This window comes from Eurosta solidaginis, chromosome 4 (genome assembly GCF_040869045.1).
Source record: "Eurosta solidaginis isolate ZX-2024a chromosome 4, ASM4086904v1, whole genome shotgun sequence".
Taxonomy (NCBI): domain Eukaryota; kingdom Metazoa; phylum Arthropoda; class Insecta; order Diptera; family Tephritidae; genus Eurosta; species Eurosta solidaginis.
In genome coordinates this window covers 154,635,235-154,652,457 of record NC_090322.1, presented here as the reverse complement: position 1 = coordinate 154,652,457, position 17,223 = coordinate 154,635,235, and the positions used below count along the sequence as shown (strand labels likewise).

Below are 17,223 nucleotides of genomic sequence, written 5' to 3'. Positions count from 1 at the left end.
CGTTAAGGTGCATCCCTGATAAATACTATGCTGTAATTTTGGAGGGGTTTTGCGTGTCCACAACTTAACCTGGAATGACTGAGTGTTGCCTCATCAATATTTATTTAATCCAAAAATAGTCACGCCAGCCATAACCACCAAAACTGGAAAAATTAAGGGAGATCAAGTCGTCCTCCATCTACTTCTCCCAAATCAAAGAATGTGTAGACCCATTCCCTTCCAAAAACAGAAGTCGATTGAAGTTTTTTCTTGGCCGCAGCGTAGCTATCCTTTTGCATAGCGTGACTTAGCATCCCAAGTTTTTGCCATTTTATTCCGTATACTACCTTTATATCAGCTTAAAGCTGTCAACACTCACCGTTGGCATGACGGATAGTACCATAAATCTTCTAAACAACTTTCGTTCTTCACTAGATTATATCCATAGTTTCGAAGAATGCATCAGGACAGGCTTGATAAGCGACTTATAAGGCATTTTCAATAGTCTACTCAGTTTAAAGACGCACCTATTGACAAGAGTTTTTTCTGTTCGATTTCTAAGCTGGCATTGATTTCACTGTTAGTGTTGGTACGCGAATTGACGAAGTCCTTCACAATCGGCTCTTTCTTGGAAGGCAGCAATTACTTTGTCATTTTTTAAACCAATTCAGATAAGGCGTAACTTACGACGCGTTTGCAAAAGCCAATGATATCCACATCATCAGCAAACGCCAGCAATTGTACACTTTCTGCTAGAATAATCTTCCCCAAAATCAGGTTACAAAAATCCCACCAAGAGGAATCGCCTTATCTGAAGCCCCCTTTTGTTTCGATTGGCTCAAAAAGTTCCTTCCCAATTCTTACGATGCTTTTAGTGTTACGTAGTTGGGCAAAACCTCATTACCCAGCAGCGAATGAGGGAGGCAGTCCCACAAAGCCACAGTTTTGTGGTGCACCGTTAATAACAACCTCCGAGTTGGTACTAATCGGACGCAGAACGGGGCAGCTGGTTTGCAAAGGAAGAAATTTCCATTGTGTAGGACATTATAATGATCAAAGTGCTAGTTGAAAGTATTGCGAGGGAACGGAGTTAGAACTAGTTCGTGTCTTTATGCAATAGTTCTGTGCTAGTTCCAAAGTAGCGCTATTTGCGCAAGGAAAGCTTTGCAGGGAGCCCAAACTTAGACATACCAGCATACAAGCAACTCTTTTTCGAGCTGTCAAAGGCTGTTTTGAGTTCGAAAAAGAAATTGTGGTTGTTGATTTTCATATCGTGCGTCTTCTCCAGGATCTGCATTGATAACGTTTCATCAGTTTGTTGATCTTGGAAAGATAAAAGCCTTCGATATTCAGCAGACTGATTTTGCCGTAATAAGCGCAGTTTTTTTTTCTGATTGTCAATCTTGTGGATTGGGCATAGAACACTTAAATTCGTCTTCGCAATACTTTACTTAGGTGTTTAAACAAGGCCACTAAACGGGGAGACCATCGTCACCCGGCACCTTGATATCTTTAACCAGGATATTGCCTTTTTCACATCATCAAAGTCGGATGTCGGAGCGATAGCAAAGATATATGTCAGCTACTAGATCGTCATTATGAGTGCTGAGTGAACTTTCGACCAACCCGACCTTACACTGTCCTACTAAACTTTAGTATCTAACATCTTTTAAAAGTGGAAAGTGCCTTTCAACAATTTCCTCTTCAATGGCCCGAGCGTTTCGGGATATACAAAACCTGGGCATCCAATGTCGGGTTGAGAGCAGAGAAGAAGGATATGGTATTGTTTACTAAGAGATATAAGGCTCCATCTACATAATGCGGCGAGAATACACCCCATTAGGGAGAGAAATGAAATGCTAACCCAACAGTTTTTGTTGAATACCCAGAAACCTGGACATCCCAACAGAAATCTGATTGATGAGGCTAGACCACCCAGGGGCTTAAGGGGTCATTTCCGTAAGCATTACGATGAAATGTGGCACCTGAGAGCACAGCCGTATTAAGCTAAAAAGCACAGGCAGATCCTCAGTGAAATCCGCAAACAGGCGTCGGACCTCTATGCCAGGAATTGCCCGGTGAATCCAGTACTTAAAGAACAACACCCAAAACTAGCAGAGGAGGAACGCACTCTCCCTAGGGAAACGCACGTCACTCTAGCTCAACTTCGATCTGGATACTGTAATAGGTTATACTGTTGCCTATCCAAAATCAACCCTGACATACAAAATGTATGTCCTGCTTGCAAGGTGTCCCCACATAACATCAACTATCTTTTCAACTGTATTTTGGATTCAAAGCCTCTAACACCCCTCTCATTATGGTCCACCCCTGTTGAAAGAGCAAGTTTCCTTGGACCCCCGTTAGAGGACATTGATGACAATTTGTTATTGGTCGCACCTACAACAACGTGGAGCACGTTTTGTGCTCATGCCCTGCGCTGCCAGGCTAAGACCCCGGCAATTAGGAGTAATACAACTGTTAGATCAAGAAGTAGCAATTTGCAAAGGTTCTAGAAATCCTATAAAAATTGCCAAGAGGATGGAGTTATTTTATAACATGGCTACGGTCCTGATTTAATAGGGGTTCCCTATTTGGTCGCTAAACAGACTTCTGGTAACACTACGGACGCATTTATGTGAGCTCTCTATGAACTGGCAAGTCACTGAACCCATTAACGGTCAAGGCAAAAATGGAAAAAATTAACGAAGACATCCAAAAATTTAGGGACAAATGACAAAGCGTGCAGCGAGGCATATAAATAGCTGAAAGAATAGAGGCATATGCCTTAAGACCAGTATAAATATGGGTGACTCCGAGTTCAAAACTCAGTTACTGAACGCTAGCTGATGACGAAATGAAATTCAGAAACATGTTTTGGTAAGCATCGCTGTGTGCAAATTTTGTTCTTTTTCTCTAATATCAAAAACAAAGAAAAATTGTATAAAGCATTATGAGCCTGTCACGTGAATTAAATACACTAAGGGCCAGATTATATATGAGGCCGTAATAATTTGCATCACATTCACTAGCATTCGTATTTACCACTATTATATAATAATAAAAATTTGACAAAGACAATCAGTTTTACTTTCACTCACTGAGGTGAATAAATGCTCTTCCTATGAAAAAAAAACTACTCGTTGCGTTATACATAATATGCCACTAAATTAAAATATATTTCTTTACAATTTTACTTTCATACACGTTATTAAAAATAACCATTTGCATTTTTATTGAAAAAAGGCAAAACTTCCAGTATTGTACTCGATTTTACAATAAGGCGCGATATTTTAAAGGCATCCGTTTTTCTTTCTTTAATATTTCATACAACCACGCTAAATTGGGTGAAATGCATGGAAAACACCTGCTCATTGTACAACCAATTTGTATTAATTAACAATTCCTATCACATCACAGACTGGCACGATGAACACAATCAATCTTTGATTTCCCACCCATTTTACAAGAAGACAAACAAAATTTTTACAAAAATGTCTCAATATAATTTTTGCTACAAGGCAAACAACACAATGCACGTCTCTATGAATGAGTATGAATAAATGGCATAAAAACGTTACATCATCAGTGTAAAGCTCCAACATTTATAGAGCACGGCGTTAGCGACGGCATTCTTTATACTTTCAATGTTAAGTCCAACAATGGCAGTGCTGCCGGCACTCTGCTCGCCACACTGGACCAGCAACAATACAATTGATTGTATAAATAGCAGCAGCATCGGAAATGGTGTGAGTTCCAGCGGCGCATTTGGTGCGACCAGCGCCAGTTTAACCGGTTTGCCTACACAGGATATCGTTACAATGAGCAGTGATGGTGGCGATGGCAACTATACACTACCGCCAGACAATCTGTTGGATTTTGAAACGGACTCATTGGAGCGAGTTGTGTCAATAATTGTGCCCTTACTGTTTGGTCTTATTGGATTTGGTGGTCTATTGGGAAATGCACTTGTAATACTGGGTGAGTAAATGATTCCTGTAGAATTATTAATTCGGAATAAAGAAAAGAAACAATTTGGATATTTTTTCGTGAAAATATATAAATGGTATGAATATATACATTAACTAGCAGACCCGGCAGACGTTGTTCTGCCCTAAATTTGGTCTATCTGCATACATTTTAATAAGGTTTTTCCGTCTAACTCTGCCCTACCCCTCTACACTTTTTCCTAGTCTTTTTATTCACTCCTCCCTCCGTCTTTTTCGCTTCATCTATCTCAATCTTCATCTCATTCTATCTCTTTCTCAGTATCTTTCTCTCTTTTCTCTTCTCTCAATTTTTTCTCATTCTTCTTCATCTCTTATTGCCAGTCCCAGAGGGTGGTATGTATTTTGTTCCAGTCTCACTCCGAGTCTCAGTCTCAGTCCCAGTCCTAGTCCTAGTCCTAATCCCAGTCCCAGTCCGTCTCTGATATACTTCCCGGGAAAAAGCATCGTAATTACTAATATAGGCAAATTTATATACGAAATTTCAGGCAAATCGAATAGGACGTATGTAAATAGGTATGTGGGTATTATTAATTCTTGTCTTTATTTCGGCTTCGCATGCATATTTTTCCGTTTTGCCAGGTTGATGCGACTAAATCGAATATCACAATGAACTTTAGAGCTCTCAGCAACATCTTTCATTTGATATCAATATTGTATAAATACATTCTAGGGGTACCCGGGTCCACGTTTTGGGCTATATCTCGAGACCCTAGCCTCCCAGTTATATGAAAATTATCCTGTACTATAGCACTCATCAACAGCTTTCATTTGATATCCATATTGTATAAACACATTCTAGGGGTACCCGGGTCCACGGTTTGGACTATATCTCGAGGCCCTAGCATCTCAGTTGTATGAAAAATATCCTGTACTATAGCACTCATCAACAGCTTTCATTTGATATCCATATTGTATAAACACATTCTAGGCGTCCCGGGTCTACGTTTTGGGCTATATCTCGAGACACTAGCCTCCCAGTTGTATGAAAAGTATCCTGTACTATAGCACTCATCAACAGCTTTCATTTGATATCCATATTGTATAAACACATTCTAGGGGTACCCGGGTCCATGGCTTGGGCTATATCTCGAGACCCTAGCCTCCCAGTTGTATGAAAATTATCCTGTACTATAGCACTCATCAGCAGCTTTCATTTGATATTCATATTACACATTCCAGGGGTACCCGGGTGTCGTTTTGTGCTATATCTCGAGACACTAGCTTCCCAGCTGTATGAAAATTATCCTGCACTATAGCACTCATCAACAGCTTTCATTTGATATCCATATTGTATAAACACATTCTAGGGGTACCCTGGTCCATGGTTTGGGCTATACCTCGAGACCCTAGCCTCCCAGTTGTATGAAAATTATCCTATACTATAGCATTCATCAACAGCTTTCATTTGATATCCATATTGTATAAACACATTCTAGGGGTACCCGGGTCCACGTTTTGATCTCAAGACCTTATGCACGTAGCGAAAAAATGGGTAGACTTTGGCCGATTCTCGGACATACCTAATATGCTCACACAATTTCATGAGAATCGGTTCACGAAAACGTGTTACTTTATGTTTGAATTGTGCTGGCAATGCTATAGCCATGGTGAAGCCGTAAGGTGGCAACAACGAGCGCACATACACACACAAACTCTATGTAATTTGTTTGTGTAATTCGTTGGTGGTAATGTCAAAAATACTCTGAGAAATGTTCGTACTGTCAAAATTCATGAGAAAAGTTGCAATCAGCTTGGATAATGCTTTCACCTTTAATGACTCCGCCATCAATCAGCTTTGCCAGCATAGTTTGAAATTAATAATCAACATAAACGATTTGATTTCGTTTTGATATGGCAGAAAACGAAACGAAATCATTTCGTTAATTTGACGATCTTAACGTTAATAAACGAAACGAAATGACTTCGTTTCGTTTATTAACGTTGATTATCGTAACGAAATGATATCGTTTCGTTGGTTAAGCATGCCTGCATACACGTACATTCTTTAAAAATTTATTAGCAGGGTTATTCAAGTTTCTGTAGGATGTAAAATTGGGAACTTTGAAAGTAAAGAGCAGGGATTGAAATTACTTGTTAATCACTAAAATTTTTTGAATATCAAAACGGAACGAAAATTCATGATTCAACCAAAGAGCAATGGCTAAAATTTTTTTGTGTTCAAGAAGTAAAAATATTTAAGCAATCCTTAAGGTCTCTTAAACTCTTATGTAGTATTATTATAAAAATAATGTACTTTTACTATCTCGTCTCAGCCAAAATATGCGCCCGCTTCTGCGTGGCTAAAAGTAAGGAACGAAGAATACAAGGAAAGCTAGACTTCGAAAGGCTGCAATTATAACTGACCGCAAATGATTTTAGAACTCGACTCTCTCACCATCTCTCTGCGAGCATACGTTAAAACGACGGAATACAGAAGAAGAGAGAGCATAACTCAAAAGCACTTCGTAACGTCGCCGAAGAAGAAATTGGTTACAGGCGACCAATAAAAAACAAATGATACGACGTTGTGACCGAAAGAAAAGACACTGTCTATAGGGATTAGTACGTTAAAAGCAAGCGCAACAAGAAGAGTGTGTAAACATTCACTCGATTTAAAAAGGTTAGTGAGGCGCGTTTACAGGAAGAAAAAAGGAGAGGCAGAAAAGCGTACGTGCAAGTAGCTTGAGCTGTTAGCCACCAGGCCGAAGGTTTTAAGTCCGAGGCATATTGTGAAAATGAAAACGATGACTTTAACCGATGCCCAGAGAGCACTTTGTACTCCATAATAAAAGATACATTCAAGATGATCCTCACCAATAAACAAGAGTGAGGCCTGTAAACTGCTCGAACTAACGCAAAATCAGCCTTCTTAGTATCGCACCTAAGATCCTGTCAATTGTGTTGTGAAAAAGATGGCATCCAACCGTGAAACAGCTGATGTTATCTTACCAGTGCTACTTCAGACCTGGTTAATCTACAATAAATAAGATTTTCACTTTTGGTCATAGCTCAGAAATGGGTACACATGTGGAACTAACACCGACTTACAAACAATCTACGAAACTAATGCAGCCATGATTTTTATACTTCTTTCATCCGATCTTGAGTTACAAAGTTACCAACAGATTTTGCAATCACTCTTATATATAAGATTAACTAATTCGAAAGGCTGCTTATATGTATAATAAATTTCAAAAAAATCGTACATTCCTGGTCCACTTTCCGGAAATAAAGGGTACCAAATATTTGGTTTGTCGAAGAGCAGCCCCTGTACTAACATTTTAGCGAATCTCTCCAAAAATAAAAGTTTTTGGAACGGAACGTCCACTGGTTCACTTCCCGGAAAAAAGTTTCTCAAATATTATACTTGATAAAGAAATTTAGATATTTTGGAATAGGCTGGTCCTTGGTCCTATTCACGGATATAAAAGTTTCTCAAACATTAACTTGGTCAAAGATGTACCCATATACCGATTTTCAAGCAAACTGCACCCAATAGGTCGGTCGACGGTTTCCTTTATGAGCTGGTCAATGTAGGCATGTCTTAACTCTTAAACACACTAATCCCACCATAAAAAATATTTTTCTAGAATAGGTGGCGCCTGGTTTTTTTCTTTAATGAAAAGTTTCTTAAATGTTAACAGGGCGAAAAGAAGCGCTGTACTGAATTTCAAGCAAATCGCTAATAAAATTTAAGTTGGGAAAAAACTAGTTCTTCGTCCACTTCCCGGAAAGAAAAGTTCCTCAAATAATCAAGAAAGTCCCGGAAGTACTCGGTACCAATTATGAAGGAAATCGCACTTTAATATTTTTTTTTGAACAGGTTGGCCCATGGACCACTTCCCTGAAAGATAATAAAGAAAACGTACCAAATTGTGGGTATAAAGGCTACCTGAATCGCCTTAAGCATACACATCATCAAACTCGGTCAATCGTTAGGAGAAGTTCAGCCACAAACATACTCATATAGGAAATATATGTTTCAAGACAAAAAATAAATAATGAAAGCATGGTATACTTCCGAGATAATTTAGGTGACTTCTAAATCTAGAAGTACACCAGGCGTGTTTGCCGTACCACGACCGTGGGGCGAATCGGCTTGTAACACTATATCCAATTCCTACGAAATTTTAGTTAAACATTTATTTTATGACAACAAATACTTTAACGCGTATTACGGATGAAGAAACTTACATATGTATAAGTATATGTAAGCTATGGACCAAAGTTTCTGGATTCTGAAAAAAATTAAGGGGTCAACTCGCCGTGGACATTAAACAAAAGAAAGAAGGTTTATAATTAGAAATTAGCAATTTTAATATAGTACAATTAAGTATAAGAGTTAGTGTATCGAATTAGAACGCAGACGCAACTACCCTCGCATTGTCTTCTGCTGCCTTTTATTACTTTTTCTGTCGTTCTTCCATAGCCAGATACAGTGATGAAAAAAATAATAGGGACAAATATCAAATCCATTATATCAGCAGTACTTCAATGTGTTTCTTGGCATGGTGCACCCTATAACAATAACAGTTAAAGGTTATTCGTTTGCAATAAATTGTATTCCGCCAGTTTGTCTTATTTGCGAAAAACTGAGCGATTCCAGGTTTAGCTTGGAACAATAAATAGGGACAACAAATTTTTGTTTATATTTTTGCACTTTAAATGGTAAAAAGTTCGTTTTTGAAGCTTCTTATAATATAATTAATGCATGTTAAGTAAAAATAATTAATAATATAGTTTATTGAACAATAAAATATAATTAAATAAGCCGAATTAAGCACTGCAGATATGGTGAACTGTTTCAAAAAGGTAGTTTTTGTTTATAAGGCTCAGTAAAAGTCCCATTCCAGGATTTATGACATAATCGTTCGGCTTATTTAAATTAAATTCAGGCTGTTTTCAGCTCTTTAGAGGACTAAAAAGGTTAGCTTTAAATGGCGAATTAAATTTCCTTCATCGCCAGTAGAGATTTTTCGGTTTTTACTTCGTGTTTTTGGTTTTTTTTTTCGCTATGAAACAGTTCACCACATCTGACATCTTACTTATCCCATTGTCTTTTTATACTCAGTTGAGCAGAGCTCACAGAGTATATTAAGTTTGATTGGATAACGGTTGGTTGTACATATATAAAGGAATCGAGATAGATATAGACTTCCATATATCAAAATAATCAGGATCGAAAAAAATTTGATTGAGCCATGTCCGTCCGTCCGTCCGTCCGTTAACACGATAACTTGAGTAAATTTTGAGGTATCTTGATGAAATTTGGTATGTAGGTTCCTGAGCACTCATCTCAGATTGCTATTTAAAATGAACGATATCGGACTATAACCACGCCCACTTTTTCGATATCGAAAATTTCGAAAAACCGAAAAAGTGCGATAATTCATTACAAAAGACCGATAAAGCGACGAAACTTGGTAGATGAGTTGAACTTATGACGCAAAATAGAAAATTAGTAAAATTTTGGACAATGGGCGTGGCACCGCCCACTTTTAAAAGAAGGTAATTTAAAACTTTTGCAAGCTGTAATTTGGCAGTCGTTGAAGATATCATGATGAAATTTGGCAGGAACGTTACTCTTATTACTATATGTACGCTTAATAAAAATTAGCAAAATCGGAGAAGGACCACGCCCACTTTAAAAAAAAAATTTTTTTAAAGTAAAATTTTAACAAAAAATGTAATATCTTTACAGTATATAAGTAAATTATGTCAAGATTCAACTCCAGTAATGATATGGTGCAACAAAATACAAAAATAAAAGAAAATTTAAAAATGGGCGTGGCTCCGCCCTTTTTCATTTAATTTGTCTAGGATACTTTTAACGCCATAAGTCGAAAAAAAATTAACCAATCCTGTTGAAATTTGGTAGGGGCATAGATTTTATGGCGTTAACTGTTTTCTGTGAAAATGGACGAAATCGGTTGATGTCACGCCCAGTTTTTATACACAGTCGTCCGTCTGTCCTTCCGCATGGCCGTTAACACGATAACTTGAGCAAAAATCGACATATCTTTAATGAACTTAGTTCACGTACTTATCTGAACTCACTTTATCTTGGTATGAAAAATGAGCGAAATCCGACTATGACCACGCCCACTTTTTCGATATCGAAAATTACGAAAAATGAAAAAAATGCCATAATTCTATACCAAATACGAAAAAAGGGATGAAATATGGTAAGGTAATTGGATTGTTTTATTGACGCGAAATATAACTTTAGAAAAAACTTTATAAAATGGTTGTGACACCTACCATATTAAGTAGAAGAAAATGAAAAAGTTCTGCAGGGCGAAATAAAAAACCCTTAAAATCTTGGCAGGTATTACATATATAAATAAATTAGCGGTATCCAACAGATGATGTTCTGGGTCACCCTGGTCCACATTTTGGTCGATATCTGGAAAACGCCTTCACATATACAACTACCACCACTCCCTTTTAAAACTCTCATTAATACCTTTAATTTGATACCCATATCGTACAAACTCATTCTAGAGTCACCCCTGGTCCACCTTTATGGCGATATTTCGAAAAGGCTCACCCCTGGTCCATCTTTACGGCGATATCTCGAAAAGGCATCCATCTATAGAACTTAGGTCCACGTGCTTTTAAAATACTCATTAATACCTTTCATTTGATACCCATATCGTACAAACGCATTCTAGAGTCAACCCTGATCCACCTTTATGGCTATATCCCTAAATGGCGTCCACCTATAGAACTATGGCCCACTCCCTCATAAAATACTCTTTAGTGCCTTTCATTTGATACACATGTTATACAAACACATTCCAGGGTTTCCCTCGGTTCATTTTCCTATATGGTTATTTTCCCTTATGTTGTCACCATAGCTCTCAACTGAGTATGTAATGTTCGGTTACACCCGAACTTAACCTTCCTTACTTGTTTTCCTTAGACTTAGTAACTAAATTCTTATCCTTTTTTGTGCAGTGCTTAATTCGGCTTATTTAATTATATTTTATGGTTCAATAACCTATATTATTTGTTTTTAATTTACTTAACATGCATTAAATACATTATATGAAGCTTCAAAAACGAACTTTTTCTCATTTAAAGTGCAAAAATATTAACAAAATTGTTTTCTCCCTATTTATTTTTCCAGGCTAAACCTGGAATGGTTCAGTTTTTCGCAAATAAGACAAACTGGCGGAATACAATTTATTGCAAAAGAATAACCTTTAACTGTTATTGTTGTAGTTTGCACCATGCTAAGAAACACATTGAAGTACTGCTGATATAATGGATTTGATATTTGTCCCTATTATTTTTTCCAACACTGTATATGCGACGTCTCGGTATGAGTGTGGTTGTGACTTCTCATAGAAATTTTGCATGACTGGAGTGTCCTGCATCTTTGGGAGGCGTTTTGTTGCAATTATGCTGCGAACAATAACTATGCGGACGCAGCGGCTATGAGACTGCGAGAAAAATAATTATTCTGATACAGAGACACATGTGAAATAGGACTTGCAAGAACGCAACATTTTGGGTGCCGCCAGCGTGTCAAATTGTTTTATTGAAAGCAGGATTTTTATGAATGTAATTTGACTACATTTGGTTTTAATATCCTTTAGTTTTCATGACATTTTGATCTAAATGTGCTGTAGTATACATCAGGGGCGTAGCCAGAAAATTTCCTTGGGGGCGTTCAACAAAAAATGTTTTTTTTTTTTTTTTTTCAGTTAAATAAATAAAAAAAATGTTGTGTTTAGCTTTAATATTAAAGTACGCGTATTTAGAATATGACTTGAAAAAGGTTACATTAAAAACTCAAGCGCATACGTCGACTTTTCTTTGCCATTTCATCTAAAACTTCATCAACGGTAACAATTTGATCACGGTAGATGCTTAGTGATGCACAGCCATTCAATCGATTTTCACTCATCGTGTTTCTCAAATAGTTTTTAATCAGCCTAAGAGTTGAAAAAGATCTATCGTTAGTTGCCGTTGTTACTGGAAGCGTACACAAGATTTCCAACAACATGTGAACATTAGGAAAAGCCACAGAATCGCATTCCTGTAATATTAATCTTAGACAAATTGATAAAAAAAACCGAAGTACCTCCTTCAGGAATAAGTAGAATTCGTGCTTTTTGAGACTTTGCATGAGATCTAACTTATACGAATATAAAATTCAAAAGAAAGAAACTGATCGAGTAGAAAAATATTTTATTTAAAAAGTCATATCTACACGGAAAAAACACTAATGTGTTTTTTACATTTTAAAATGTGAAAAACGCATAATTTTTTTTTATCAAATAATTTGAATTTTACATTTTTGGAATGTGTTTTTGATATAAAAAAAAATGTAGATATTACATTATAATAATGTGTTTTTCACATCGAAAATAATGTCAAATTTGCATTATATTTCAAAATAGGAAATGTGTACTTCAAAAAAATGCTGTAAATTTAGTATTATTTAAATGTGGAGAATAAAATCAAAGCACGAGAATTAGTATCGTTTAGTTCGACAAACAAACAGAACCGTAAGCAATGTTTATATGTATGTTTATATGTAGCTTGTCGTCGTGACGTAAGGGCAGAAGAATCATGCAAATATTCAAACGCATGGAGTTTTCATATTTGCCTTTTCATTCCGATGAATGTAATCGCGGTTGAGGCAAACGAGCAAATGCCTGAATGGATTATACCCCCCACGTCGCTACGCCCCTGGTATATATCTTCTATAAATCTTATAAAATAAAGTCGCTAAATGTAATTGTACGCCCATCACTTCACACAGAATGTTCCGATTTTAAAACAAAATCATAAAATTCTTTAATATGGAACGTCGATTGTTATTTCTTTGCAGTAAAACATTGAAATATTTACCTTCGTTCTGCATAAAAAATAATAAAAAAATAATTTTTAAGTTAAACGGTTTTATTGAAAACAATACTTACATGAAGTTATAATAAAACTAAAAGCTAGATAATAATTAGGTAGGTCCTAGGTACTAGTAATCACACTTCTCTTCAACCAAGAGCGTTGATCAGGCAATTAAATAAAAGCGTTGGGCGTGTGAAATTTCTAAAATGTTAGGCGTAGCAGAACCTGATTAAGGTTCAGTTATTTTTGCTTATGACTATCAATAGAAATTTTACGCGTCCAACGCTTTTATTTAATTTTCTGATCAACGCCCTAGATTGATGAGAACTGTAGGTTTTTAGTATTATTATTACTTCATGTAAGTATTGCTTTCAATAAAACTGTTTAACTTAAATATTTTTTTTAATTATTTTATTTTCAAGTTTTTAGTCTCTATTTAAATGCCTATTATTTCTCATTCTATTTAGTACATTTAGTGTCTCATTATTACAAGGGCTCTTTCCTGAGAATTTGTTACAATCTAAGTCCTCAATACATAATCCTTCCAAAGACTTTGCTCGACTCTGCGCCACGTATTCTTGCCTCTCCTCGAACTCCAAAATATTTTGATGTCACTTCTACCAGATTGTATATAATATTTGTTCCAAATATGAGCCAAATCGGACATTATAGGTCGCTTTCTATCCATGTATTCTAGTCGGAGAAAGAGAAATTCAGCGAGAGGAGTGAATAAAAAGACAAGAAAAAGGAAGAGGGAGACTAAGAGGTAAAAACTTGCTATAACTTATGCAAATAGACCAAGATAAGAGCAGAAAACTGTCTGCCGGGTCTGCTAGTATATACATATATGTATATTAAAGCACACCGCTGGATATACAATATGCGTTTTCACCCGAGTTAAGACTTCCTTACTAGTTATTCTTTCATTTTATTGAGGGCGAGTCGGCATAAACAAAAAAATATCATCTAAAAGATAAGAGGTCAGCAAATCTTTTATAGTAGTATTTTAATTTGAAAGGAGCTTTCTTTGACTGGAAAAATGTTTCGTTCGATTTAAAAGCTTTCCCTTGGCCTAAAAATGCTACTCTCAATGAAAGCAGGTTTTTTCTAAAAGACTGTTTAAATTTAGTTCCTTTTAAATTGGCCATTAACAGTTTTTATAGTTGGGCAAATATGTATGTATGGCAACTCTGATGCAGATATTTGAATGCATTTGTTGTATTTGTAAGGTGCAAGAAAATTTTTCTAAGCAAGAAATGTTGTTTGCAACTATTTTCAAAACTTTCTAATACCAATAGTCAACAAATACGGAATATTACACTGATTTATAAAATTTTCTTCAAAATAATTTTCCGATTTTTCTGCAAGAAATACTTTAGAAACTTACACAGATTTGAATTCATTTGGAATTGTTTTTGTTTTTATTGAATTTGCAAACTTTTTATTGAAAAGCTTTTGTTTAAGAAATTGCAGCTAGTTGAATATCAACACCATCAGCATAGTTGGGAGCAAACTGAAGTAAAAGTTCTAAAAATTATGAAAATGGAAAATATTTATCCATTCAATAGCACAGCCCAGGTGTTCAGGCACTTAAGCATCGCCGAGTGCACTTACATCGTATACTTAAATATCCGGGTACATATGTACTTAAGTTAGAGATTGAGCGAAAAATTCTTAGATATGTAACAAATGTTAGCGCGACTTTGAAACTATGAATTATAGGATTGAAACTTTTAAGATTTAAATAGTTAAATTGTAAAATCTTTACGAAATTGTATGCCCTGGTTGAACACAGAACATTTTGGTACTGGAAATGCGCGGAATCAATTTATGAGGTTATCCCATGCCCATTTTTTGGCTAATGAAAATTTCGTTAGATGAAAAAAGACGATAGCTCATTAGTCCAAAATATGTAAAAATTTACTGATTTTAGGTGCTTATAAAATGCCTTTAAAATCCAAATTTATGCTTAAAAATATGCATTTGAGGGCTTTATAAATACACTTTTATATTACGAAAATACTAGGTGGACCAAAAACAACCACGCTTTTTTAAATCGTTACAACTTTTTCAAATGGTGCCAAATGTCACTTCGGGTTAAATATTTTTCAAGAAAAAACAAATACATAATAGAAATATGAATAAACTGGTTTCTTTTTAATTAGCGCTAACAATTCTGAAGTAAGCTTAGTATTTTGTTTTGGTGGTTTGCAATGGCCGGCCAGATCACCCCATTTTAACTGACTCATACTTCCAATATTTATCGAAACCCGCTTTTGAAAGAAGAGGTAGAGGGCAGCCCCTAATCCGCTAAAAGGACCAGTTAGAAAACTTATTAAATTCACTTGGTTTGACCTTTTGGCGCTATTTAACATAAATAAGATGGGACTGCCGCGCCTTGTTGGACAGCATAACCATTTAAACGATTAAGTGCCAACAAAGTAAGAATGTAGTACTTCTTGTTACAGTTTTGTTGTTTAAGTCTGAACATGTCCTAGTAACCATCTGGGTGTAGAAATTTTGTAATATTTTTCTTGCATCAGTAACGAAAATAAATAACAGTCCTAGAAGCTTTCTAGGACCTATGTCACTTGCCAATTCAAGATTTTACAGCTGTATCACTACTTATAGCTGGAGTTTTAGTCGGGCAAGCGCGGAAGTTACGAGCTTGAAACGTGCTCGAATTTTTTCTCTTCCAACCCGCACTTCCTACATCTGTTATCACAGACCAAGCTTCTTTTGAAGGCACGTGACGTCAGAAAGCAGTATACAGTCAAAATACCCGTCATGAGCCTACAGTCCTCTCTTTTTAATGACAGTAGTAACTTTGTTAATCTAAGGTTGTAAGACTTTCGACACTTTACAGCCACGCGCTTGACTCAACGCCTTTCCCGCTTAGTCCATCATATGCACCTCTCGCCGTCTGTTAATCTCGCCCAATCTTATCTATCATCTATGGATAAAGCTGTGTGGGATGCGTCCCTTTTTAGCTGCTCGTCTGCTATTTGTATATGCCCTGTCACCTAATATAGATGTATGGTTCTGTCTATCCCAGGCATTGACTACACTCTAACACACTTTTAGATGCTGTGCTATATGAAGCTATTTACTTAGTTGCTGCTTTGCCGTCAATACAAAAAGTGACGCGGCTGCAGTTTAAGCTATTTCCTCCCGATGTTTCTACTGGTTTGGATACGGATACAACTTCCGCCTGAAAAACGATACACTGATCTTACAGCCTGCGGGATCTCTTAATTTCCAGATCAGCACATAATCCGCAGATCCTTCTCCTTCCCCTACTTTAGAACTATCTGTGTACATATGTATCGTCTCGTTCGCCATTTGAGCACCCTTGCGGCAACCATCCACCTCTATTTTGGCTTTAAGAGCCACCTCGAAGGGCATACCAGGTAATATATTCGCCCTTTAATTGATGACGCTATACTACTATGACCGAATGGTCTGCGCTCGATCTGCCCCGACGGCCCTGAGCTTCGTTGTAGTTGTTAAGCTATGTTTTTTGGCACTAGGTCTACCAGGTGGATGGTGCAGAATGGAACACAGTGTAGCTATCGGGGTGTTTTTCAGAGCTCCCGTAATGCTAAACTTTGAAAGCCTGCACAATTGTATCGTTTTCGATATTGTATATAGACCTGCACAAAATGGGTTTAAGACCACGAGCGCTTTAAACAAAATGTGCTCAAGGTCGCTAGCTTACCAAAATTTTAATATTATAACGGATTTTAGGGAAATCCTGTTATTTTGCACCTTCTTCTAACGTACGTATCGCTAACTGTCGAATAAATAACTCCAATATTCAGTAATGCAATATGGCATTTATTTAGTCTACTTTGGGAGTAGTACAATTATACTTCAACAGCACGTACTTCACAAAAGCGTGTATAAATCAAACTGATTCTTGATTTCTCAGCTTGCGCTGCTTTTGTACTTTACTCATTTCTCCTAAGGTCTACTCGTTTCGCGAAAAGTTCGACAACAATTGTATCTCATGATTGGTTACCAGCTATATACATGTATATTTGTAGTTTATGCTTTTCTACCAGCCATATGCGTGTGCATGTGTGATTAGCTACTTTGGCTGATGAATACATGTGTGTGTGAGACATCTCTTCGTTGCTTCGTACATAAGTGTCAGTCGCGATTTTAAAAGACGAGAGGAAAGACGATTTCGCAGCTAACGACGGCGTTGTGCAAATTAAACTTTTTTCATATGTAAATTACATTTTGACATCTGAAATTTAACTTTATTTCTTAAAATTCAACTTTAAATACTTAAATCAACTTTAATCTTATTTAATTCCTTTTCATTGTACCAAATAAAAAACCAGCATCGTTTACTTAAATATTGTGT

General features: G+C 36.5%; 1 protein-coding gene across 2 annotated transcripts in view; it reads left to right on the top strand.

The window, feature by feature from the left end:
• The window catches only part of LOC137250524 (allatostatin-A receptor-like), a 239,612-nt gene that overhangs the window by 93,084 nt on the left and 129,305 nt on the right, over positions 1–17,223 (top strand). For both annotated transcript variants that reach the window (XM_067783480.1, XM_067783481.1), the window contains exon 2: positions 3,400–3,960. In XM_067783480.1, coding sequence (XP_067639581.1) covers positions 3,627–3,960 — 334 coding nt within the window. In that variant the 5' untranslated portion in view covers positions 3,400–3,626. The remainder of the gene's footprint in view (positions 1–3,399; positions 3,961–17,223) is intronic.